At 40.2% G+C, this 20,597-nt stretch overlaps 1 protein-coding gene and 1 pseudogene across 27 annotated transcripts in view; one reads left to right on the top strand and one right to left on the bottom strand.

The window, feature by feature from the left end:
• Positions 1-20,597, top strand: part of PHACTR4 (phosphatase and actin regulator 4) — a 128,113-nt gene that overhangs the window by 61,805 nt on the left and 45,711 nt on the right. For 2 of the 27 annotated variants that reach the window (XM_078330919.1, XM_035308399.3), the window contains exon 1: positions 9,134-9,475. The exons of 23 other annotated variants lie outside the window; for them this stretch is intronic. Coding sequence is in view for 2 of the 4 variants with exons in the window: in XM_035308393.3 (XP_035164284.1) it covers positions 9,372-9,417 (46 nt within the window). In the remaining 2 variants the exon portion in view is untranslated. Of the gene's footprint in view, positions 1-9,133; positions 9,476-20,597 lie in introns of those variants that run through there. 2 more of the 27 variants (XM_035308393.3, XM_035308391.3) reach the window with 1 other exon arrangement.
• Positions 11,592-12,230, bottom strand: LOC100894375 (small ribosomal subunit protein eS7 pseudogene; annotated as a pseudogene).

Here is a 20,597-nt window from a genome sequence, read left to right on the forward strand (position 1 = left end):
GTGAGGTCTCAGCAAAACTTTTTATTTACTCTTTCAGCAAACTCAGCATAACCTAGCCATCCTTGGCAATTCATCATTCCCCCAATTTCCCATGAGTCTGTTACCTCAACACCACTGCATTCCAGCCTGGGTGACAGAGCAAGACTCCTTCTCAAAAAAAAAAAAAAAAAAAAAAAAGATTGTGAATATAAATAGTTCAGTAGTTTGAAACTAAATAAAATGAAACTTTTATTTAGCTGTGCAGATTTCTTCAGAGTATACTACCTATAGTATTTGGCATTATGAAAAACAAATACCACATACTGATAAAACCTGGAATTGGTTCTTTAGGATGCCTTTTTATTATTGGAAGACTTTTTTTTTTTTTTTAAGTAAAGGCAAGATCTGCCCCCGCTGGTCTCAATCTTCTGCGCTCAAGCAGTCCTCCCACCTTGGCCTCCCAAAGTGCTGGAGTTACATTAATGAGCCTGGACTGCACCTGGTCTGGAAGACTTTGGAGTGGACTTTAAAAATCCTTTAACTGGCCAGGCTCAGTGGCTCACGCCTGTAATCCTAGCACTTTGGGAGGCCAAGGCGAGTGGATCACCTGAGGTCAGGAGTTTGAGACCAGCCTGACCAACATGGTGAAACCTGTCTCTACTAAAAATACAAAATTAGCTAGGTGTGGTGGCCCATGCCTATAATCTCAGCTACTTGGAAGGCTGAAGCAGGAAAATCGCTTGAACCCAGGAGGCGGAGATTGCAGCAAGCCGAGATCAAGCCATTACACTGGGCTACAAGAATAAACCAGTATTATTTGGGGTAAGTGGCTTGAGTATCTGGTGATTCCAGTGGCCCTGCCTTAACTTTAACTTGCTGTCTCTTTCAGCCTGTTCTTCAGGCTAGTTCACATGAAGTACAACCACTTTCTTGTAAGGATCTTAAGCCTCACAGTTGTGATTAAATGAGGGAGTATGTGAAGGTTCATATGACAAATGTATCTCCTTTGTCACTACTTGCAAAGCGGTATATTCTCAAAAAGTATCATGAACATACTGTTTTTTTCCCCACAAAAGTAAGAGTTTGACAGCGGCTCCCAGGATTGTGTGGAATGATAGAATAGTCCATGGTCTCGACATTTTTTCTGGCTCCTTGAGAAAAGTTTCACTATTGGAGACCAGAAGAAATGTAGAGACCATGGAGTTTTCTATCCATGGTAGAACAGTGGATTAATAGTCTACCTTGGATGAGTATAGTGGATGAATATTCTACCATGGTGTAATAGGATCTCTAAGAAAACCTTAAAATATGTTGTTTCTTCCCTTATACTCAAGATTAATAAATACTCCTTGCATGTATACTATACACCAAGTGTCCTAAGCATTGAGAGTTTAAGGATAAATACATCATGGGCCCTGCCCACAAGGAGTTTCTAGCTTAATTGAGAAGTCTGAAGATTACTGCAGTTCAGGATGGTATGCTTTATACCGGAGTATGAGTACTTACGCTCTATGCAAATACATATTGGTGGGTGTAAGTGTGTCTAGCTTGGTCCTGAGGTCAGAGAAAAAAAAAATTTGGGTGATATGTCCAGAAAAACCATAGTTATGATCAATACTTTTTTTTTTTTTTTTGAGATGGAGTCTCACTCTTATCACCTAGGCTAGAGTGCAGTGGCATGATCTTGGCTCACTGCAACCTCCATCTTCAGGGTTCAAGCAATTCTGTCTCAGCCTCCCGAGTAGCTGGGACTACAGGTGCCTGCCACCATGCCCAGCTAATTTTTGGGGTGTTTTTTTTATAGCAGAAACGAGATTTCACCTTGTTGGTCAGGCTGGTCTTGAATTCCAACCTCAGGTGATCCATGGCCTCCCAAAGTGCTGGGATTACAGGCGTGAGCCACAACACCTGGCCATGATCAGCTCTTTACCTCTAGTATTATCTCTTGATGCTTGTACCTTTTTCTCACTTCTATCATCCCTCCTATGACTGATTCTTTCAGATTTTAGATGTTACTACATTTGAGATGTTTTCTCTTGCCAGGAACTGTAGTTCACGCCTGTAATCCCAGCACTTTGGGAGGCTGAAGCAGGAGGATTGCTTGAAGCTAGGAGTTATAGATTAGCATGGACAACATAGAGAGACTCTGACTCTACCAAAAAAAATTTTTTTAAGCTGGGAGTGTTGGTGTGCACCTGTAGTATTAGCTACTTTAGAGGCCGAGGCAGGAGGATCGCTTAGCCCAGGACTTTGAAACTGCAGTGAGCCATGATCACACCCTGCATTACAGCTCAGACAACAGAGCAAAACTCTGGCTAAAAATAAAATAAAAATTTCCCTGAACTCAGGACAAAGCTAGACACACACCCACCAATGCGTGTTTAAATAGTGTCCGAGTATTCATACTCTGTTATAAATCCTGTTTTCTTTTTTTTTTTTTGAAACAGAATTTCACTCTGTCCTGCCCAGGCTGGAGTGTAGTGGCTCAATCTTGGCTCACTGCAACCTGTGCCTCCCGGGTTTAAGTGATTCTCCTGCCTCAGCCTCCCAAGTAGCTGAGATTACAGGCATACACTGCCATGCCTGGATAATTTTTGTATTCTTTTTTTTTTTTTTTTTTTTTTTGAGACGGAGTTTCGCTCTTGTTACCCAGGTTGGAGTGCAATGGCGCGATCTCGGCTCACCGCAGCCTCCGCCTCTTGGGTTCAGGCAATTCTCCTGCCTCAGCCTCCTGAGTAGCTGGGATTACAGGCACGCGCCACCATGCCCAGCTAATTTTTTGTATTTTTAGTAGAGACGGGGTTTCACCATGTTGACCAGGATGGTCTCGATCTCTTGACCTCGTGATCCACCCGCCTCGGCCTCCCAAAGTGCTGGGATTACAGGCTTGAGCCACCGCGCCCGGCCTAATTTTTGTATTCTTAATAGAGATGAGGTTTTGCCATGTTGTCCAGGCTGGTCTCAAACTCCTGACCTCACGTGATCCACCTGCCTTGGCTTCCCAAAGTGCTAGGATTACAGATGCGAGCCACCACGCCTAGCCTAAATCCTGTTTTCTTGAGCTGTAAGCAACTTATGGGCAAAAATTGTTGTTTTTAGCACCAGCATAGTACTGGGCACATAATTAGGGTTCAGCGAATCTTTAGGAGAATTCTGCTTGAGTGATTAAGGAAAGGCCCATACAGAGGTGGTAACATTTGAACCAATTCATTTTTTTGTGTGTATAAATTTTTTCTTTTTTGAGATTGGGTCTCATTATCTCCCAGGCTGGAGTTCAGTGGCCCAGTCACAGCTGACTGCAGCCTCAACTTCAGCCAGTTCTTAATAGATGAGTAGGAATTTCCCAAATGGATCTGGGAAAGAAATTCCTGGCCAAGGGAGCAATTGTATAAGTAGATGAGACAATGAAGAGTGTGCAGATGACTAGCAAGGCTTTCTAATTTCCACATGTAGTTTGAGGCACACGTTATCAATTGTAGGATGTTACCTCCCATGACTATCCAGTGCCAGCCAACCTAGAGTAGCTCATGGGGTAAAGAAAAGAAAGCTGCTCTTTCCCCAAATTATATATTCGGAAGTTGAAGATTAGTCTTCGATGTGAATATGTATTCGTGTGATTTGTTAGTAATTTCTGTTGCTCATCTTGTCCTAGAGGAAAGTGACTTCTTCCTAACCTCACTGGAGTTTACCTCCCTGAGACATCTCAGGTCTTAAGACAGAAGTATGCTGAATTAAGCTGAGGGAGCTATAATTAAAATAGTCAAGAGCTTATTTTCCTAGGTAATCCAATTTGTATTCATACTTAAGCATAAAAGTACATTTAATTTAAAGCTTTATACTCTTGATATTGATTTTACAAACTTTGTTAAACATATAAACCTGGATCCAGGCGCTGTGGCTTACCACTGTAATCCCAGCACTTTGGGACGCTGAGGTGGGTGGATCACCTAAGGTCAGGAGTTTGAGACCAGCCTGGCCTATATAGTGAAATGCTGTCTCTAATACAGAATTAGCTGAGCCTGGTGGCAGGCACTTTTAATCCCAGCTACTCAGGAGGCTGAGGCAGGAGAATTGCTTGAATTCAGGACGTGGAGGTTGCAGTGAGCCAAGATCACACCGTTGTACTTGAGCCTGCGCGACAAGAACAAAACTCTGTCTCAAAAAATAATAATAAAATTTCAACCAGCAAGAGAAGGAATTAGATACACTTAGAGATGATGGTTTTCAAATGAAAATACATATTCTCACTACAAGTTAATTCACTATAATACAGTTTTTATGGTGAATTTAAAACACCAAGCACATTCCAAAAAGAACTGTGGCTCAGAGTTTCACGAACAGTGAAAGCCTACGCTGATTGATCTCAGTCTGTCTTTAGTAATGAAGCCCAATGACTAACATATAAGAAGACAATTCAAGCTATAGTTTGTTCAGAAAAAGGAGGATAAAGTCTTCCTCATCTTCTGGATGGAACCTAGGAAAGATATTCTACAATGTCTTACTGCTTATAAACAATTTTAACAAATTAGCATTAGCTTAATGGAAGGAAGAACAATTCATGGCTTGCTGATGAGAAATTCAATTCACATTTATGCGGCCTGCTTTGGAGCAACTTGTGCTGTTAGCTGATGATCTTAAGTTTCTCTGTTGAGCATTACCTGTGGAACTGTCCAAATCTAGGCTTTTAGGAAAAGAATATCTTTGGTATGCCCAGCAATTTATAGGCAATACATGGTAATTAGAAACAGTTCTTCAATAAAACAAGAAAGGCTTGGGTCAGGTGCAGTGGCTCATGCCTGTAATCCCAGCATCTTGGGAAGCTAAGGCTAAAGGATCTCCCTTTATTTATTTATTTATTTAAGTACAACTTTAAATTTTTCTCCCACTAGGTCTTCCCAGGGAGGGTCTCTTGAGGCCAGGAATTTGTGACCAGCCTGGGCAACATAGTGTGACCCTATCTCTACAAAAAAATTTAAGAATTAGCTGGGTGGGTGGCGCATGCCTGAAGTTCTAACTACACAGGAGGCTAAGGTGGGAAGATTGCTTGAGGCCAGGAGTTATGGTGAGCTATGATTGTACCGTTGCACTCCAGCCTAAGTGACCAAAGCAAGACTCTGTCTCTAAAAAAAATAAAAATTAAAAAAAGCTCTCGTTAGAGGGCTTTAAGTGCTGTCTTAATCTCAATGGTAGCTTCAATTCCTTTGTCTATTAAATCTTATTTTTCTAACATGTTAATTTTTTTTGAGGCAGGGTCTCACTCTGTCATCCATGCTGGAGTACAATGATGCCATCTCAGCTCACTGTAACCTCTGCTTCCTGGGCCCAAACAATCTTTCTGCCTCAGCCTCCCAAGTAGCTGGGACTACTGGCATGTGCCGCCATGCCTGGCTAATTTTTGTTTTTTGTTTTTTTTTTTAGTCAGGGTTTCACAATGTTGCCCAGTCTGGTCTTGAACTCCTGGATTCAAGTGATTTGCCCCCCTTGGCCTCCCAAAGTCCTGAGACTAGAGGTGTGAGCCACTGCACCCGACCTAAGGTTTCTTGACCTTTCCCTAAATAAAATAGGAAAAGAATCACAAATTTTAATTCTACTACTTCCCCTTGAGGCACTAAGCTGTGAAGAAAACGTTATCTTATTAGCTAACAAATAACAAGAGATAGCTGTCTACTTCTTACAAAGTTAAAGTCAGACTTCCTTTTACATTTCTAAAACATAATGCATGGAAAATTAAAGTGAACTCAAGGCTTTATTAGTTCATTTTAATGCCATTAGTGTGCCAGTATCATTCTACCTTTCTGCTTGTCTGCTTACCAATTAGCACAGAGTAAATACTGATTGTTAGAAGAAAAATGAAACACGATGCTGGTCAGGCAACTTGTAGTGTCTTGGCACATAAGAAATAGACTTGGCATTTCTTTCCTTCTTCTTTTTTTTTTTTTTTTTTTTTTTTTGAGGCAGAAACTTGCCCTGTTGCCCAGGCTGAAGTGCGGTGGCAAAATCTTGGCTCACTGAAACCTCTGCCTTTCAGGGTCAAGCGATTCTCCTGCCTCAGCCTCCTGAGTAGCTGGTATTACAGGTGTCAGCCACCACACCTGGCTAATTTTTGTATTTTTAGTAGAGACAGGGTTTCGCCACACTGGCCAGGGTGGTCTCAAACTCCTGACCTCAGGTGATCTGCCTGCCTTGGCCTCCCAAAGTGCTGGGATTACAGGAGTGAGCCTCTGTGCCAGGCCTAGACTTAGCTTTTTTTTTTTTTGGAGACAGTCTTGCTCTGTCACCCAGGCTGGAGTGCAATGGCGTGATCTCTCAGCTCACCACAACCTCCACCTCTTAGGTTCAAGTGATTCTCCTGCCTCAGCCTCCTGAGTAGCTGGGATTGGGATTACAGGCACCCGCCACCACGCCTGGCTAACTTTTGTATTTTTAGTAGAGATGGGGTTTCACCATGTTGGTCAGGCTGGTCTCGAACTCCTGACCTCAGGTGATCTGCCCACCTTGGCCTCCTAAAGTGCTGGGATTACAGGCATGAGCCACCACACCCAGCCTTGCACTAGTAATTATTGTTGTATACCTTTATAACATTAGAAAACTGAGACTTAGAGAGGTGAAGTAACTTGCCTAGTGTTAATACTTAATGAGTGGTAGAGCTGGAATTAAAATTTCAATCTGACTCCAAAGCTCATGCTCTTAAGCAATATGCTGTATTGGCTCCATGATGATGATGATGATGGTGATAACAGTGTTGTTAATTACTGTATGTTGAGCATCTCCTGAATGCCAAGCAATACATTTGCCACCTTTTGTATTCTCATTTTACAACAGTGGAAACTGCTTATGCTCATGGTCTGCTTTTAGGCTTATATATATACGTACCTAGGTTCCCAAGTATTGGGCATTATTAATTGAATTGTAGTTTCAGTGCATTTTTCCTTTTACTCTTTCCTATATGGTCAATATCTTAATGTTTTTCTAATTACTACCAATTAACATTGGTAGTAACTTAATGTTGTCTGAATGTTTCTGTACTTTTTTCCCTTACTGATGACTTAGCATTAACGTTTTCTTATTTGTTACCTTGGTTTTTTTTTTTTTTTTTTTTCTCTCTCTATCAAAAGCAGATAATGGGGCTAAGATAATAAGAGAGAAGAGAATGTACCAAGGACAGGCTAAGTAAGAGAAAGTTCAGATCCTAGAAATCTTTCTGGGATCTCAGTTTGGAGAACAAAAATTTAAATGAAAATTTCTATTTTTTTGTAGCTGTCTTTTTTTATTATTATTATTTTATTTTATTATTTTTTTTTTTTTTTAAGAGACAGGGCTCACTATGTTGCCGAGGCTGGACTCAAACTCTTGGGGTCCAGTGATCTTCCCAACCTCAGCCTCCTGAGTAGCTGAGACTACAGGTGCATGCCACTGCACCCAAGGGTAGCTGTCTTTTATTGAAGGAATATTAGGGCTTTGGTACTTACAGCTTGGTAATATAAGACACAGGATGTGACCTTACTATCCTTCGTTTTCTTATCTGAAAATAGGGTAAATAAATATACCTCCAATGCATGGTTAGTTGTGGTGATGATTAAATGCAGTAACTAATATAAAACTTCTTAATACAGTAATCAAAATTGTTAGCTTCCTCTTTTACCTTTAGATTTAGTGGAATAATCCAGGTTATGTGGAGAATATGTTAAGATTGTGTTATGTGTGGTTTTTTTTTACATTTAGAAAATTTATGGTACTATACTAAATAAAAATTTATCAAGCTATATCTTTAATATTTATGTACTTGGCTATATGTAAGTTAGTTACGGATTAAAAAAGGAAAAATCAGTGTGCAAATTGGACCTTCATTTGCTACATATGATTAGCTGATATTTCCATGTATTAATGCCCAGCATGTAGGGCTACTCCCTGTATTTTTTTATTCCCCGAGATCATATGGAGATGATTGAGTTTTAGCAGGAAGAGAACTATTATATAATACCTTCCAAATATTTATTTCAAGCTTATTGTTTTAGTAAACAGATTTTCAGAAATATTTGTATTCTCAGAAAAGGTATATTCAATTCTAAAATATTGTTTCTAATGTTATTAATTCCCAGTACATAGATTACACCCTGCTTTGGGCATGCCCACCTACAGTTAGGAAATAAAATTTTAGAATAAGCAGTGTGTCTTAGTCTGTTCAGGTTACTATAATAGAATACAATAGACTGGGGAGCTTAAACAACAAACCTTTCTTTCTTTTCTTTTCTTTTCTTTCTTTCATTTTTGAGACAGGGTCTTGCATTGTTGCCTAGGCTGGAGTGCAATGGTGTAATCATAGCTCACGACTCACCTCCTTGTGCGCAAGCAATCCTCCCACCTCACCTCCCCTCCCTCCATTAGCTGGGACTACTGGCACATGCCACCTTGCCTGGCTAATTTTTAAATTTGTTGTAGAGACAGAGTCTCATTATGTTGTCCATGCTGATCTTGAACTCCTGGGCTTAAGTAATCCTTCAGCCTCGGCCGCCAAAGTGCTGGGATTACAGGCAAGAGCCACCACGCCCAGCCACAGACATTTATTTCTAACAGTTCTGGATACTGGGAAGTCCAAGATCAAGGTGCCAGGAGATTGGGTACCTGTGAGGGCCTTCTTCCTGGTTTTCAGACAGTTGTCTTGTGCGCCCTCACATGATGGAAAGAGAGAGCTCTCTGGGTCCTTTTTGATAAGGTACTAATCCTATTAGTGAGGGCTTTACCCTCAATGACCTAATTATCTCCCAAAGAACCCACTTCCTATCACTATCACATTGGGGGTTTGAATTTCAATATGTAAATTGTAAAGGGACACAAACATTCAGTCCATAACACTGTGAAATCTGATACTTGTGAGGTAAACTTGTGTCTAAAACATACCTTTGAATGGATTGCTGGTCCTATTAGCCTTTTACTCATAACCATCCTGGTAATTACATTTGTAAATTCTTTGGCATGCTCTTGAGCAGGCTCCCTTTCTTCTGTGACTCAGAGCTTGGAGAGTTCCAACCAAACTCAAAGTCAGGAACAGAGGGTGTGGACTTTTGAGCTATGCCACTCAGCAGCTAGAATGTTGTTGGCAGTCTCCTCCCCTTCCTGCACTTCAGCTCTACACAGTGTGCATTCTGGAATGACAGGCATTTCTGTGTGAAGAGAGCCAGTGTGAAGACAGTTTTGTAAGAACTACAAGTGCCCAGGCTGTATGGGAAACAGAAACTTCAGCAGATGAACTGACTTCATGCCTTTTCCTGATGTTTGGCAGTGACACTGAGAGAGGATTGCGTGTCCCCTCTTTATGTGGATTTATCTTTTAAGAAAAGTTTGCTTTTGTCCGGGACAATTTGTTGTCGTGAGATACATCAGACAATATAATCATGGGGCAAGCTGATGTCTCCAGACCGGTAAATCCAGATGCAGTTGGTGAGTAATAGAAGGCAGAGAAACAGAAAATCTTGACAGAAGCAAGACAGATTGACAGGTGAACTTGAGTATTTATGCGAAGTTAAACATGAGAATGTTGATGATCCTAACTTTGGAATGTTTATGTTTGTGAGGAATGAATGAAGTCATGCAGAGCATGTTGAGAAACTTTTAAAAAATTAAGTTTTTTTAAAACTAAAAACTTAAATTCAGTTTATTAACTTATCACTCACAGTTTTGTTTTACTTGATCTCTTTGAAGTGTTTTATATCATATTGCTAAGGAATTATCTCTTAATTTCTTGCCAGTACTGAAGTGCTACAGAAACTTACTTAGAATTCAGAGATATTTTCCTAGTATTTTACAAAACTTGGAAAATAGAATTGTTGACTTCTATAAACAGAACCACTTTTAAGAATTGACTTAAGTTTTTAGACTTGGTTATACATTTTCCAAATATGTCTCAAGCATTTTCCATTGTGCTAGTGTTTCCGTTTCTCATAAGTCAACACTTTGATATAAACTTTTCTGAAGTTGTTACTTTACATTTGAAATGTTACTGTCTAAGGGATAGCTAGAGACCAAGCTAATTGTGAGTATAGTTCAGAGTTTCAAATCTTCTATATGAAATTGTAGTCACTTGTCACTGCAAGCTCATTTTCCTAATCTTGTAGGGTTTAATGTAAGATGACAATCATAAATTGGGAAAAATAGTTTTAAGTGATGTTCATTAAAGGGTCGCTTAAATAGAAGCAAAACTAGGGAAAGCCTGTGAATCATATCTGGACATTATAATATTTGCAAAAGATTTATACCTTCACTTTGATTTATGGAGCAACAGAAAACATGTTCAGTCCTAGGCTGCGGTTTGGTTTTTTTTTTTTTTTTTTTTTCAGAAACAATATGGGTGACTTTTTTAAAAAAGCATAAAAGTGTAGAAACATAGATAACACTCCCAAATGTTTCATAATGTAATGAGATTGTGTTTCTAAAGGTAGTGTTTTCACCTGAGAACTTCCTAGATGAAATATCCCCAGCATTATTTTTCACGTATTACTGAAACCGAGGGACATGGATCACAAAGTGAGTCATTCAGCAACAGATTTTCAGAACTGAAGTCAGGACTTGACTCACTTTACTTTGATCACTAGGGCTATGTCTTTATCAATTCATTAACTCACTTAAAAAAGTGAAATGCTTTATAAATAGAAAAAGATATAAAGAAAAATATAAAGAATCATCTGGGACCATTACCCAGCCTGACAGATGAAATTTAGAATGTAAAGATAAACTTCACCCTATCCTTCTCTTTATGTCTGCATTCCCTTCTGATGACATTGTGCTTCTTTGTTCCCATAATTAAATACTCTCCTATATTTGATAAATAACTCACTTTTGGGGGCTGTAAATTCTCCTGTGCTTTCTACACCAAACCTTAGTTCTTTGTTAGCAAGTATAGTAAGGACTCAATGCTAGGCATTTATCTATGAGATGAAAATGAAAGGGCTTTGAAAAATAGTAAATTGTAGAGCAAGTACAATTTAGTGGTGAGTGGTAGTATTTATGAAGAATGCCCATCTAATGTCTTTTTTTTTTTTTTTTTTTTTTTTTTGAGACGGAGTTTCGCTCTTGTTACCCAGGCTGGAGTGCAATGGTGCGATCTCGGCTCACCGCAACCTCCGCCTCCTGGATTCAGGCAATTCTCCTGCCTCAGCCTCCTGAGTAGCTGGGATTACAGGCACGCGCCACCATGCCCAGCTAATTTTTTGTATTTTTTTTTTAGTAGAGACGGGGTTTCACCATGTTGACCAAGATGGTCTCAATCTCTTGACCTCGTGATCCACCCTCCTTGGCCTCCCAAAACCATCTAACGTCTTTATACTGTATTTAAAAAGTTCATCTGAGTAAAGTTTGGTTTGTTTTTTGTTCTTTTTTTGAGACGGAGTTTCACTCTTGTTGCCCAGGCTGGAGTGGGATGGTGAGATCTCAGCTCACCGCAACCTCCGCCTCTTGGGTTCAAGTGATTCTCCTGCCTCAGCCTCCCAAATAGCTGGGATTACAGGCATGCACCACCACGCCTTGGCCTCTCAAAGTGCTGGGATTACAGGTGTGAGCCACCAGGCCCAGCCAAAGTTAGGTTTTTTGTTTTTTTTTTTTTTTTTGCGAATATATTTTTTATTTAGTCATTCTGTTTACAATTGAAACTCTGGGAATTCAAAATTAACGTCCTTGCCCGTGAGCTTCTTATAGACACCAGTAAAAGTTTCAACCTTGTGTTCCACATTGTTCTGCTGTGCTTTGTCCAAATGAACCTTTATGAGCCAGCTGCCATCCAGTTTCACGCGGATTCTCTTGCCCACAATTTCACTTGGGAAGACCAGGTCCTCGAGGATTGCATCGTGCACGGCTGTCAGTGTACGGCTCCTGGGACGCTTTTGTTTATTTTTTGTACGGCTTTTTCGAGTTGGTTTAGGCAGAATTCTCCTCTGGGCGATAAAGACAACATGCTTCCCACTGAACTTTTTCTCCAATTCGCGTACTAGCCGGACTTGGATTTTCTAGAAAGATTTTAGTTGAGGAACAGGAACAAAGATTATGATAGCTTTCCCGCCACCACCACCTTCAATTTCCTTGGCTGCCGTAATATTCAGCTCCCTGAGCTGAGCCTTGAGGTCCGAGTTCATCTCCAGCTCCAGAAGAGCCTGGGAGATGCCGGACTCGAACTCGTCTGGCTTCTCGCCATTGGGCTTCACGATCTTGGTGCTCAAACTGAACATGGCTTTCTCCTTGGCGAGTGCCGACTTAGGAAAAGACCCAAGTCTCGCGAGAGCACGTCAGAATCCGGCGGCGGAAGCAAAGTTAGGTATTTTTATGCTTCTAAAAAAATAAGAATCAAATTCATCAATTCTTTTCCCACCAGTAGCCCTAGTAAAAAGCATTTGAGAAAGAAATAGAAGTCACTCAGGAGCCTAACTAAGGTTTTTATGTTTTCTCTGGATTTAATTTTGGGGTTTTACTTCCTATTATCTAGATAATAAGTAGTTGACTATCAGCAATTTTCATGGACTGACTCCATTATTATGCTATTTATAATTTAGGCTGTATTCTGTATGAGCAAATAAGGACGAGGTTATGAAGGCTTAACATTGAAAACCTTGAGGGCAATACCAATTCTATTAAAGTTTTTTACCAAACAACATTTTCTTAATTTAATTTTAAAAAGCTTTATGTGGATAGCTCTTTGGAAAATCTTACCATAGTATTTGGAAGGATACAAAATAAATTAGAACCTAAACTATTTGTTTACTATTCTAGGCCTATAATACGGCACTTAGTTTTGAGCTTTGGAATTAATAGTACTAGGTTTGGCAAGTCAACCGATGTAAAACATATGAATGAGTATATTGAATTGACTTATTACTACTTTCAGGCACTCTGACTAGCACAGAGGCCCCTATGTAGATATCATTCATGTCTATGCCCTCAAGAAGTTTGTTTTCTAGTTGAGAATTTAAAATATGAAAAAAGGTATTCATAGTATTTGTAAAAATTTTTTAAATATTAAGATATACTTCTTTTTTTAATTTGATTTTTTGTTTTAACTTAAAAAAATTTTTTTTGTAGAAATGGGGTCTCACTGTTTTCACCAGGCTGGTCTCCATCTCCACCCTCAATTAATCCTCCCACCAATTGGTAGGATTATAGGTGTGACCCACCAAGCCTGACCCACTCCTTTTTTTAAATTAATTGATTCCCTTGACTTATAATGAAAGCCCAGAGCTATTTACCAAAGAGTCTGCTTTCAAATAAATTACCTTTGCATGAGGACTCATATGCAAATTTGTGAGATATTATAGTCATATCCAACCAGAGTTTCTACCATAGAATCTTTCTAACAACTGGTAAACTGAGTATTTGAATGTAGATAAGGAATCTGTGCTGTGGTATCCATTCAAGGAAATAAGCAGTTGCTCTCATCACTTAATTTAAAAAAATTATCCTTAAATAAAATACACTCATAAGAAGCATGTAGATTTAACTAGATAAACACTGAAATCAGGGCAGAGTGCATTGCTTCATGTCTATAATCCCAGCTCTTTAGGAGGCTGACGCAGGAAAATCACTTGAGTCCAGGAGTTTGGGACCAGCCTGGGCGACAGAGGAAGACAATGCTTCTACAAAAATTAAAATTTAGCCGAGTGTGGCGGCACTCATCTAGTCCCAGCTACTTAGGAGGCTTAGTTGGGAGGATTGCTTGAGCCTGGTAGGTTGAGGCTGCAGTGACTCATGATTGCATCTTTGCACTCCAGCCTGGGTGTCAGAGGGAGACACTATCTCAAGAAAAAGAAACACAAACTTTCAAATCCTACTTTGTAGTTCTTAATAAACATAAAAATTGTTCACCAAAGTCCTTTACTATGTGTCATATTAAAACAACTAGCGACCAGGCACGGTGGCTCAAGCCTGTAATCCCAGCACTTTGGGAGGCCGAGGCGGGTGGATCACGAGGTCAGGAGATCCTGGCCAACATGGTGAAACTACTAAAAATACAAAAAAAAAATTAGCTGGGCATGGTGGCGCATGCCTGTGGTCCCAGCCACTCGGGAGGCTGAGACAGGAGAATTGCCTGAACGCAGGAGGTGAAGGTTGTGGTGAGCCGAGATCACGCCATTGCACTCCAGCCTGGGTAACAAGAGCGAAACTCCGTCTCAAAAAATATATATATATACATATTTGTTTGTTTATTTGTATATTTGTTTATTTTTGAGAAGGAGTCTTGCTTTGTCACCCAGGCTGCAGTTCAGTGGCACCATCTCAGCTTACTGAAACCTCTGCTTCCCAGGTTCAAGTGATTCTCCTGTCTCAGCCTCCCCGGGAGCTGAGACTACAGATGACTGTCACCAAGCCTGGCTAATTTTTGTATTTTTAGTAGAGACAGGGTTTTGCCATGTTGGCCAGGTTGCTGTCAAACTCCTGACCTCAAGTGACCTGCCCACCTTGGCTTCCCAAAGTACTGTGATTACAGGTGTGAGCCACTTCGCCTGGCCAATTTAATTTTTTTAAAATTGACAATAATTGTATCTGTTCATGGGATATATAGTAGATATTTTAATATGTATGATGTGATCAGATTAGAGTAATTAGCATATTCATCATCTCCAACATTCATTATTTATTTGTATTGGGAAGGTTGAAATCCTCCTCAGCTATTTGAAACTACATATAGTCATCCTGCAGTGGCATAGAACACTAGAATTTTTTCCTCCTGTCTAGCTGTAATTTTATATCCTTTAACAAATCTTTCCCTATCCCACCCTTCCCATTATCCCTCCCAGCCTCTAATACCTCTGTTGTACTTTTTACTCCTATAGGATCAACTTTTTTTAGCTTCTATATATGAGTGAAAACGTGTGGTGTTTAACTTCCTGTTACTCGCTTCCTGTTCCTAGTTTATTTCACTGCACCCTCACCAGGACTGGCTACTTTTTGCCTTTTTGATAATAGCCTCTTAACTGGGGTGAGATGATACCTCATTGTGGTTTTGATTTGCATTTCCCTGATGATTAGTTATGTTAAGCATTTAAAAAATATATTTGACCGGGCTGAGCGTGGTGACTCACGCCTGTAATCCAAGCCCTTTGGAGGCCAAGGAGGTTGGGAGTTCAAGACCAGCTTGACCAACATGGTGAAACCGCATCTTAAAATAATTAATTAATTAATTAATTAATTTGATTTGATTATATATGTATATATTTGACCATTCTTATGTCTTCTTTTGAGAAATGTCTCTTTAGTCCTTAGTTCCATCCATTTTGCTGAGAACGATAGGATTTTATTATTTTTCTTTCTTTCTTTCTTTCTTTCTTGAGACAGGGTCTTGCTCTGTCACCTAGGCTGGAGTATAGTGACAAAAATCACAGCTCACTGAAGTCTCGACCTCCTAGGTTCAAGTGATCCTCCCACCTCAGCCTCCCAAATAGTTGGGACTATAGGCACCACACCTGGCTAATTTTTTTATTTTTTGAAGAAACCAGGCCTCACTTTATTGTCCTTAGTGATCTCAAACTCCTAGACCTGGACTCAAGTGATTCTCCTGCCTCAGCCTCCCAAAGTGCTGAGATTACAGTTGTGCGCTAGTATACCTGGCTCATTCTTTTTTGTGGCTAAATAGTATTCCATTTTGTATATATACCACAATTTCTTTATCCATTAATCTGTTGTTCAGCACCTAGGTTGATTCCATATCTTGGCTGTTGTGAGTAGTGCTACAGTAAACATGGAAGTGCAGATATCTCTTCGATATAATGATTGCCTTTCCTTTGGATATATTTCCAGTAATGGTATTACTGGGTGACATGGTAGTTCTATTTGCAGGGGTTTTTTTTGTTTTTTTTTTTTTTTTGAGGACCCTCCATACTGTTCCCCATAGTGACTATACTAGTTTACATTCCCACAAACAGTGTATAGTGTTCCCTTTACTCTGCACCCTCACCAGCACTGGCTACTTTTTGTCTTTTTGGTAATAGCCTCCTAACTTGGGTGAGATGATACCTCCTTGTGGCTTTGATTTGCACTTCCCTGATGAATAGTTATGTTGAGCATTAAAAAAATATGTTTGACCACTTTTATGTCTTCTTTTGAGAAATATCTCTTCAGATCATTTGGTCTTACCCATTTTTATATTATTTAATTATTATTTTTTAAGACAGTCTCTCTGTGTTGCCCAGACCGATCTTGAACTCCTGGGCTCGCGCGATCCTCCCAAAGTGCTGGGATTACAAGCATGAGTCACTGTACCCAGCCCTTACTAATTTTAATCAGAAGGACCAAATTTTTTTTTTTTTTTTGAGACGGAGTTTCGCTCTTGTTACCCAGACTGGAGTGCAATGGCGCAATCTCGGCTCACTGCAACCTCCGCCTCCTGGGTTCGGGCAATTCTCCTGCCTCAGCCTCCTGAGTAGCTGGGATTACAGGCACGCGCCACCATGCCCAGCTAATTTTTTGTATTTTTTTTTTTTTTTTTTTTTAGTAGAGACAGGGTTTCACCATGTTGACCAGGTTGGTCTCAATCTCTTGACCTCGTGATCCACCCGCCTCGGCCTCCCAAAGTGCTGGGATTACAGGGGCATGAGCCACCGCGCCCGGCCCTGTGGACCAAATAATTTTAATAAACCATTTGGTTTAGAAATTTCCTTCTCTGCCTTTCCATTTACCCTCTCTAGCTTTTTTTTCTTATTTGCTTCCTCATTTACCTTAATTCACTAATAACTTTTTTCCCCCACTTTTCTTTGGCTTAGTAACATATTGCTATAAAAGATACTGTACGTTCTCTTTCTTACATTCCTTTTCTATCACCATTTGATTTATTTTCTCTGAAATTCAGCGTCATTGGTTCTGACCCTCATGATAATGGAAGTAGTTTTTAGGAACGTGATTTGGAAATATATTATCCCCCATTTCTACAAAATATTTAAAACTTACCCAGGTGTGGTGTTGCACTCCTATAGTCCCAGTTATTCAGGAAGCTAAGATGGGGGAATCACTTTAGTCCAGGAGGTTGAGGCTTCAGTGAGCCGTGATCATGCCACTGCACTGCAGCCTGGGCAACGGAGTGAGACTGTGTCTGAAAAACGAAAAAGAAGTATATTATCACTTAGAGGCACATCCTAAGGAGATTGGTGAATGAATAAAATTTAACATAGCTACATAACAACAATAAAACAGGAGTAAATAATAGGTTAATTTAAAATAAAGTACTTCATGGGATTTTGGAGAAAAAGACTTAGTAGTATTTGGTTATCAGAATTATAAAACCATTTCTGATACCTTTCTACTGTTTATCTAACAGTAAATGCTTTCTTTGAGAAAGAAGAAACAGGCATTCTTTTCTCAAGTAATCCAGTATTCAGGAGGAGGTGGCAATATAGGGGTCTGCCATAAACTTCTTAAAGGATTCTCTATTATTATCAAATTTGGAATACCAACCAAAAATTATTGATCCATCTCTCTGCTCAGTGGATTTGCTAAATAGGCTATTGATAAGGTTTGGATCTAGGTCCCCAACCAAATCTCATGTTGAATTGTAATCCCCAATGTTGGAAGTGGGACCTGGTGGGAGGTGATGGGATCATGGGGGTAGATTTCTCACAAATGGTTTAGCACCATCCACTCAGTATTCTCCTCATGATAGTAAGTTCTCCTGAAATCTGGTCATTTAAAAGTGTGTGACACCTGCCCCCTTGCTCTCTTGCTCCTGTTCTGGGCCATGTGATGTATCTACTCCCCGCTGCAACCAGGCAGATACTAGCATCATTCTTCCTATGCAGAATGCAGAACCATCCGCCAATTAAACCTCTTCTCTTTATAAATTACCCAGTCTCAGGTATTTCTTTTTATTTATTTATTTAGACAGAGTCTCGCTCTGTTGCCCAGGCTAAAGTGCAGTGGCATGATCTCGGCTCACTGCAGCCTCTACCTCCCGGGTCCAAGTGATTCTCCTCCTACAGGTGCCTGCCACCATGCCCAGCTAATTTTTGTATTTTTAGTAGAGGTGGGGTTTCATCATATTGTCCAGACTGGTCTCAAACTCCTGACCTCAGGTGATCCTGCTACCTCTGCCTCCTAAAAGTGCTGGGATTACAGCGAGAATGGACTAATACACCTATTATCACAACCTACATATGTATTTCCTCTTTCCTTTATTTTTATTTTATTTTATTTATTTATTTATTTGTTTGTTTGTTTATTTTGAGGCAGAGTATCAATCACTCTGTCGCCCAGGCTGGAGTACAGTGGCACGATCTTGGCTTACTGCAACCTCTGCCTTCTGGGTTCAGGCAATTCTCTTGCCTCAGCCTCTTAAGTAGCTGGGACTACAGACATACACTGCCACACTCGGCTATGTATTTCCTCTTTCCACTTGTAAGTAAACTTTGGAAAGTTTGAAGATTTTATTCAAAGTGAATAGTTTATATTCTGGCCTTTCACTATAAAAACATACCCTCAACCTGGAATTTTTGTATCAGAAAAGTGTGCACATTAAGTTGCTAGTAGTAAAGCAATATCACTTCTTGATACAATTATGGGCAGAAAACTATTTTTCCAGAGGTAGAATCTCAGACATAAATGTACCTGCAAGTTCAGAGAGAGACCTTCCACCTGATTATTTTCTCCTGAGTACTTTACCCAATTCTTTCTAATTCCCAAGGGTCAGAGCTATGCAGTATTTCCACAGGAAGTTGTGGGCCTTCTCTAGACAAAGCCTGCTTTGTTCATTAGTGGCAGGTTTACTTTCCGTAATTTTGCCGAAGTTTTCTGAAACAGTTCTTTAAATCCTTTAAATAATAATCCTTTAATAATAATCCTCTTTTAGAAGGCTAAAATGAATAAATACAGTAGTGTAAATACCATAAATGAATGTTCTACATTTACAGTGTTCTGATACTGTGAAAAAGTTGTTTATAGCAAATCTGTTTCCAGCTGGGTGGGCTTAAAATACATTAAACAGACTAAACCATTATATTATGAAGCTGTTTGGTACTTCTTCATAGTTAAGTATGTATACCTTGTTGAATAAAATCATACATCTTAAAATTTTAGATAAATAGGCTGGGCAGGTGGCTCATTCCTGTAATCCCAACAGTTTGGGAGGCCAAAGCGGGCAGATCACCACTGGCCAGGCTGGCTGGAACTCCTGACCTCAGGTGATCATGGCACTGCACTGCCTGGGTGGTGACAGAGTGAGACTCTGTCTCAAAAAAAAAGAAAAGAAAAGAAAACCTGATAAAGTGTAAAACATAGAGATAGAGTTCATACAGATTCAATAACTTTTGTTACTTATTACCAACTCAATTAAAGGGGGGGAAAGTAAAGGGTATGTTGAAAACTGTTTTCTGTGGATTCCAATTGCCTCTGCATTACCTTGCCATCCAACATGGATGATTAAGAGGCCAGGCATGAGAGCTCATGCACTTTGGGAGGCTGAGGCAGGAGGTTTGCTTGACGCCAGGAGTTCAAGACCAGCCTGGGCAACATAGCAAAGCCTGATCTCTACTCAAAAAATTAGCCAGATAAAGTGGTATGTGCCTGTAGTCCTAGCTTCTCAGAGGCTGAGGCAGGAGGATTGCTTGAGCCCAGTAGTTGAAGGTTGCAGTAAGTTATGATCATGCCATTGCACTCCAGCCTGGGTGAAAGAGTGATATACTGTCTCAAAATAAACAAACAAAAAAAAAAACTGGCTGCGCCAGGTGCAGTGTTGCACCCCAGAGTCCCAGTGACCTGGGAGGCTGAAGCAGGAGGATTGCTTGAGGCCAGGAGTTTGAGGGTGCAGTATAAAATGTATCTGTGGCAAATAGTTAATGAATACTTTATCTGAAGATGAAAAGTGCTAAGTGGTTTTTATAAATATAATACATTTATTTAAAAATCGTGGCCTGTGACCAGGCGTGGTGGCTCACACCTGTAATCCCAGCACTTTGGGAGGCTGAGGTGGGTAGATCACCTGAGGTCAGGAGTTCAAGACCAGCCTGGCAAACCTGGTGAAACTCTGTCTCTACTAAAAATACAAAAAATTAGCTCAGCAAGGTGGCAGGTGCCTGTAATCCGTTGCTGTTACCTGGGAGATTAAGGCAGGAGAATCCCATGAACCCGGGAGACAGAAGTTGCAGTGAGCTGAGATCACACCATTGCACTCCAGCCAGGGCAACAAGAGCAAAACTCTGTCTCAAAAATAAATAAATAAATAATAAATCACTTCCAGGTGCAGTGGCTCATGCCTGTAATCCCAGCACTTTGAGGTTGGGAGTTCAACACCAGCCTGGCCAACATGGTGAAACCCCATCTCTACTAAAAAATTTAAAAAATTAGCCAGGCGTAGTGGTGGGCACCTGTAATCCCAGCTACTCGGGAGGCTGAGGCAGGAGAATCACTTGAACCCAGGAGGCCGAGGTTGCAGTGAGCTGAGATTACACCATTGCACTCCAGCCTCAGTGACAGAGCAAGACTCCATCCCCCCCACAAAAAAAAATCACCCCTGAAATTTATATGGAACAACTAAACTTGGACTTAAAAACTTGAATTAAATATTGACTAGGAAAAATATGGTGGTTGAAAAAAACCACTAGAACTCTGCATAATTCTTGATATAAAAGACAAGCCTATGATATTTGAGGTACTACAAC

The sequence above is a fragment of the Callithrix jacchus genome, chromosome 7, assembly GCF_049354715.1.
Source record: "Callithrix jacchus isolate 240 chromosome 7, calJac240_pri, whole genome shotgun sequence".
Lineage (NCBI taxonomy): Eukaryota > Metazoa > Chordata > Mammalia > Primates > Cebidae > Callithrix > Callithrix jacchus.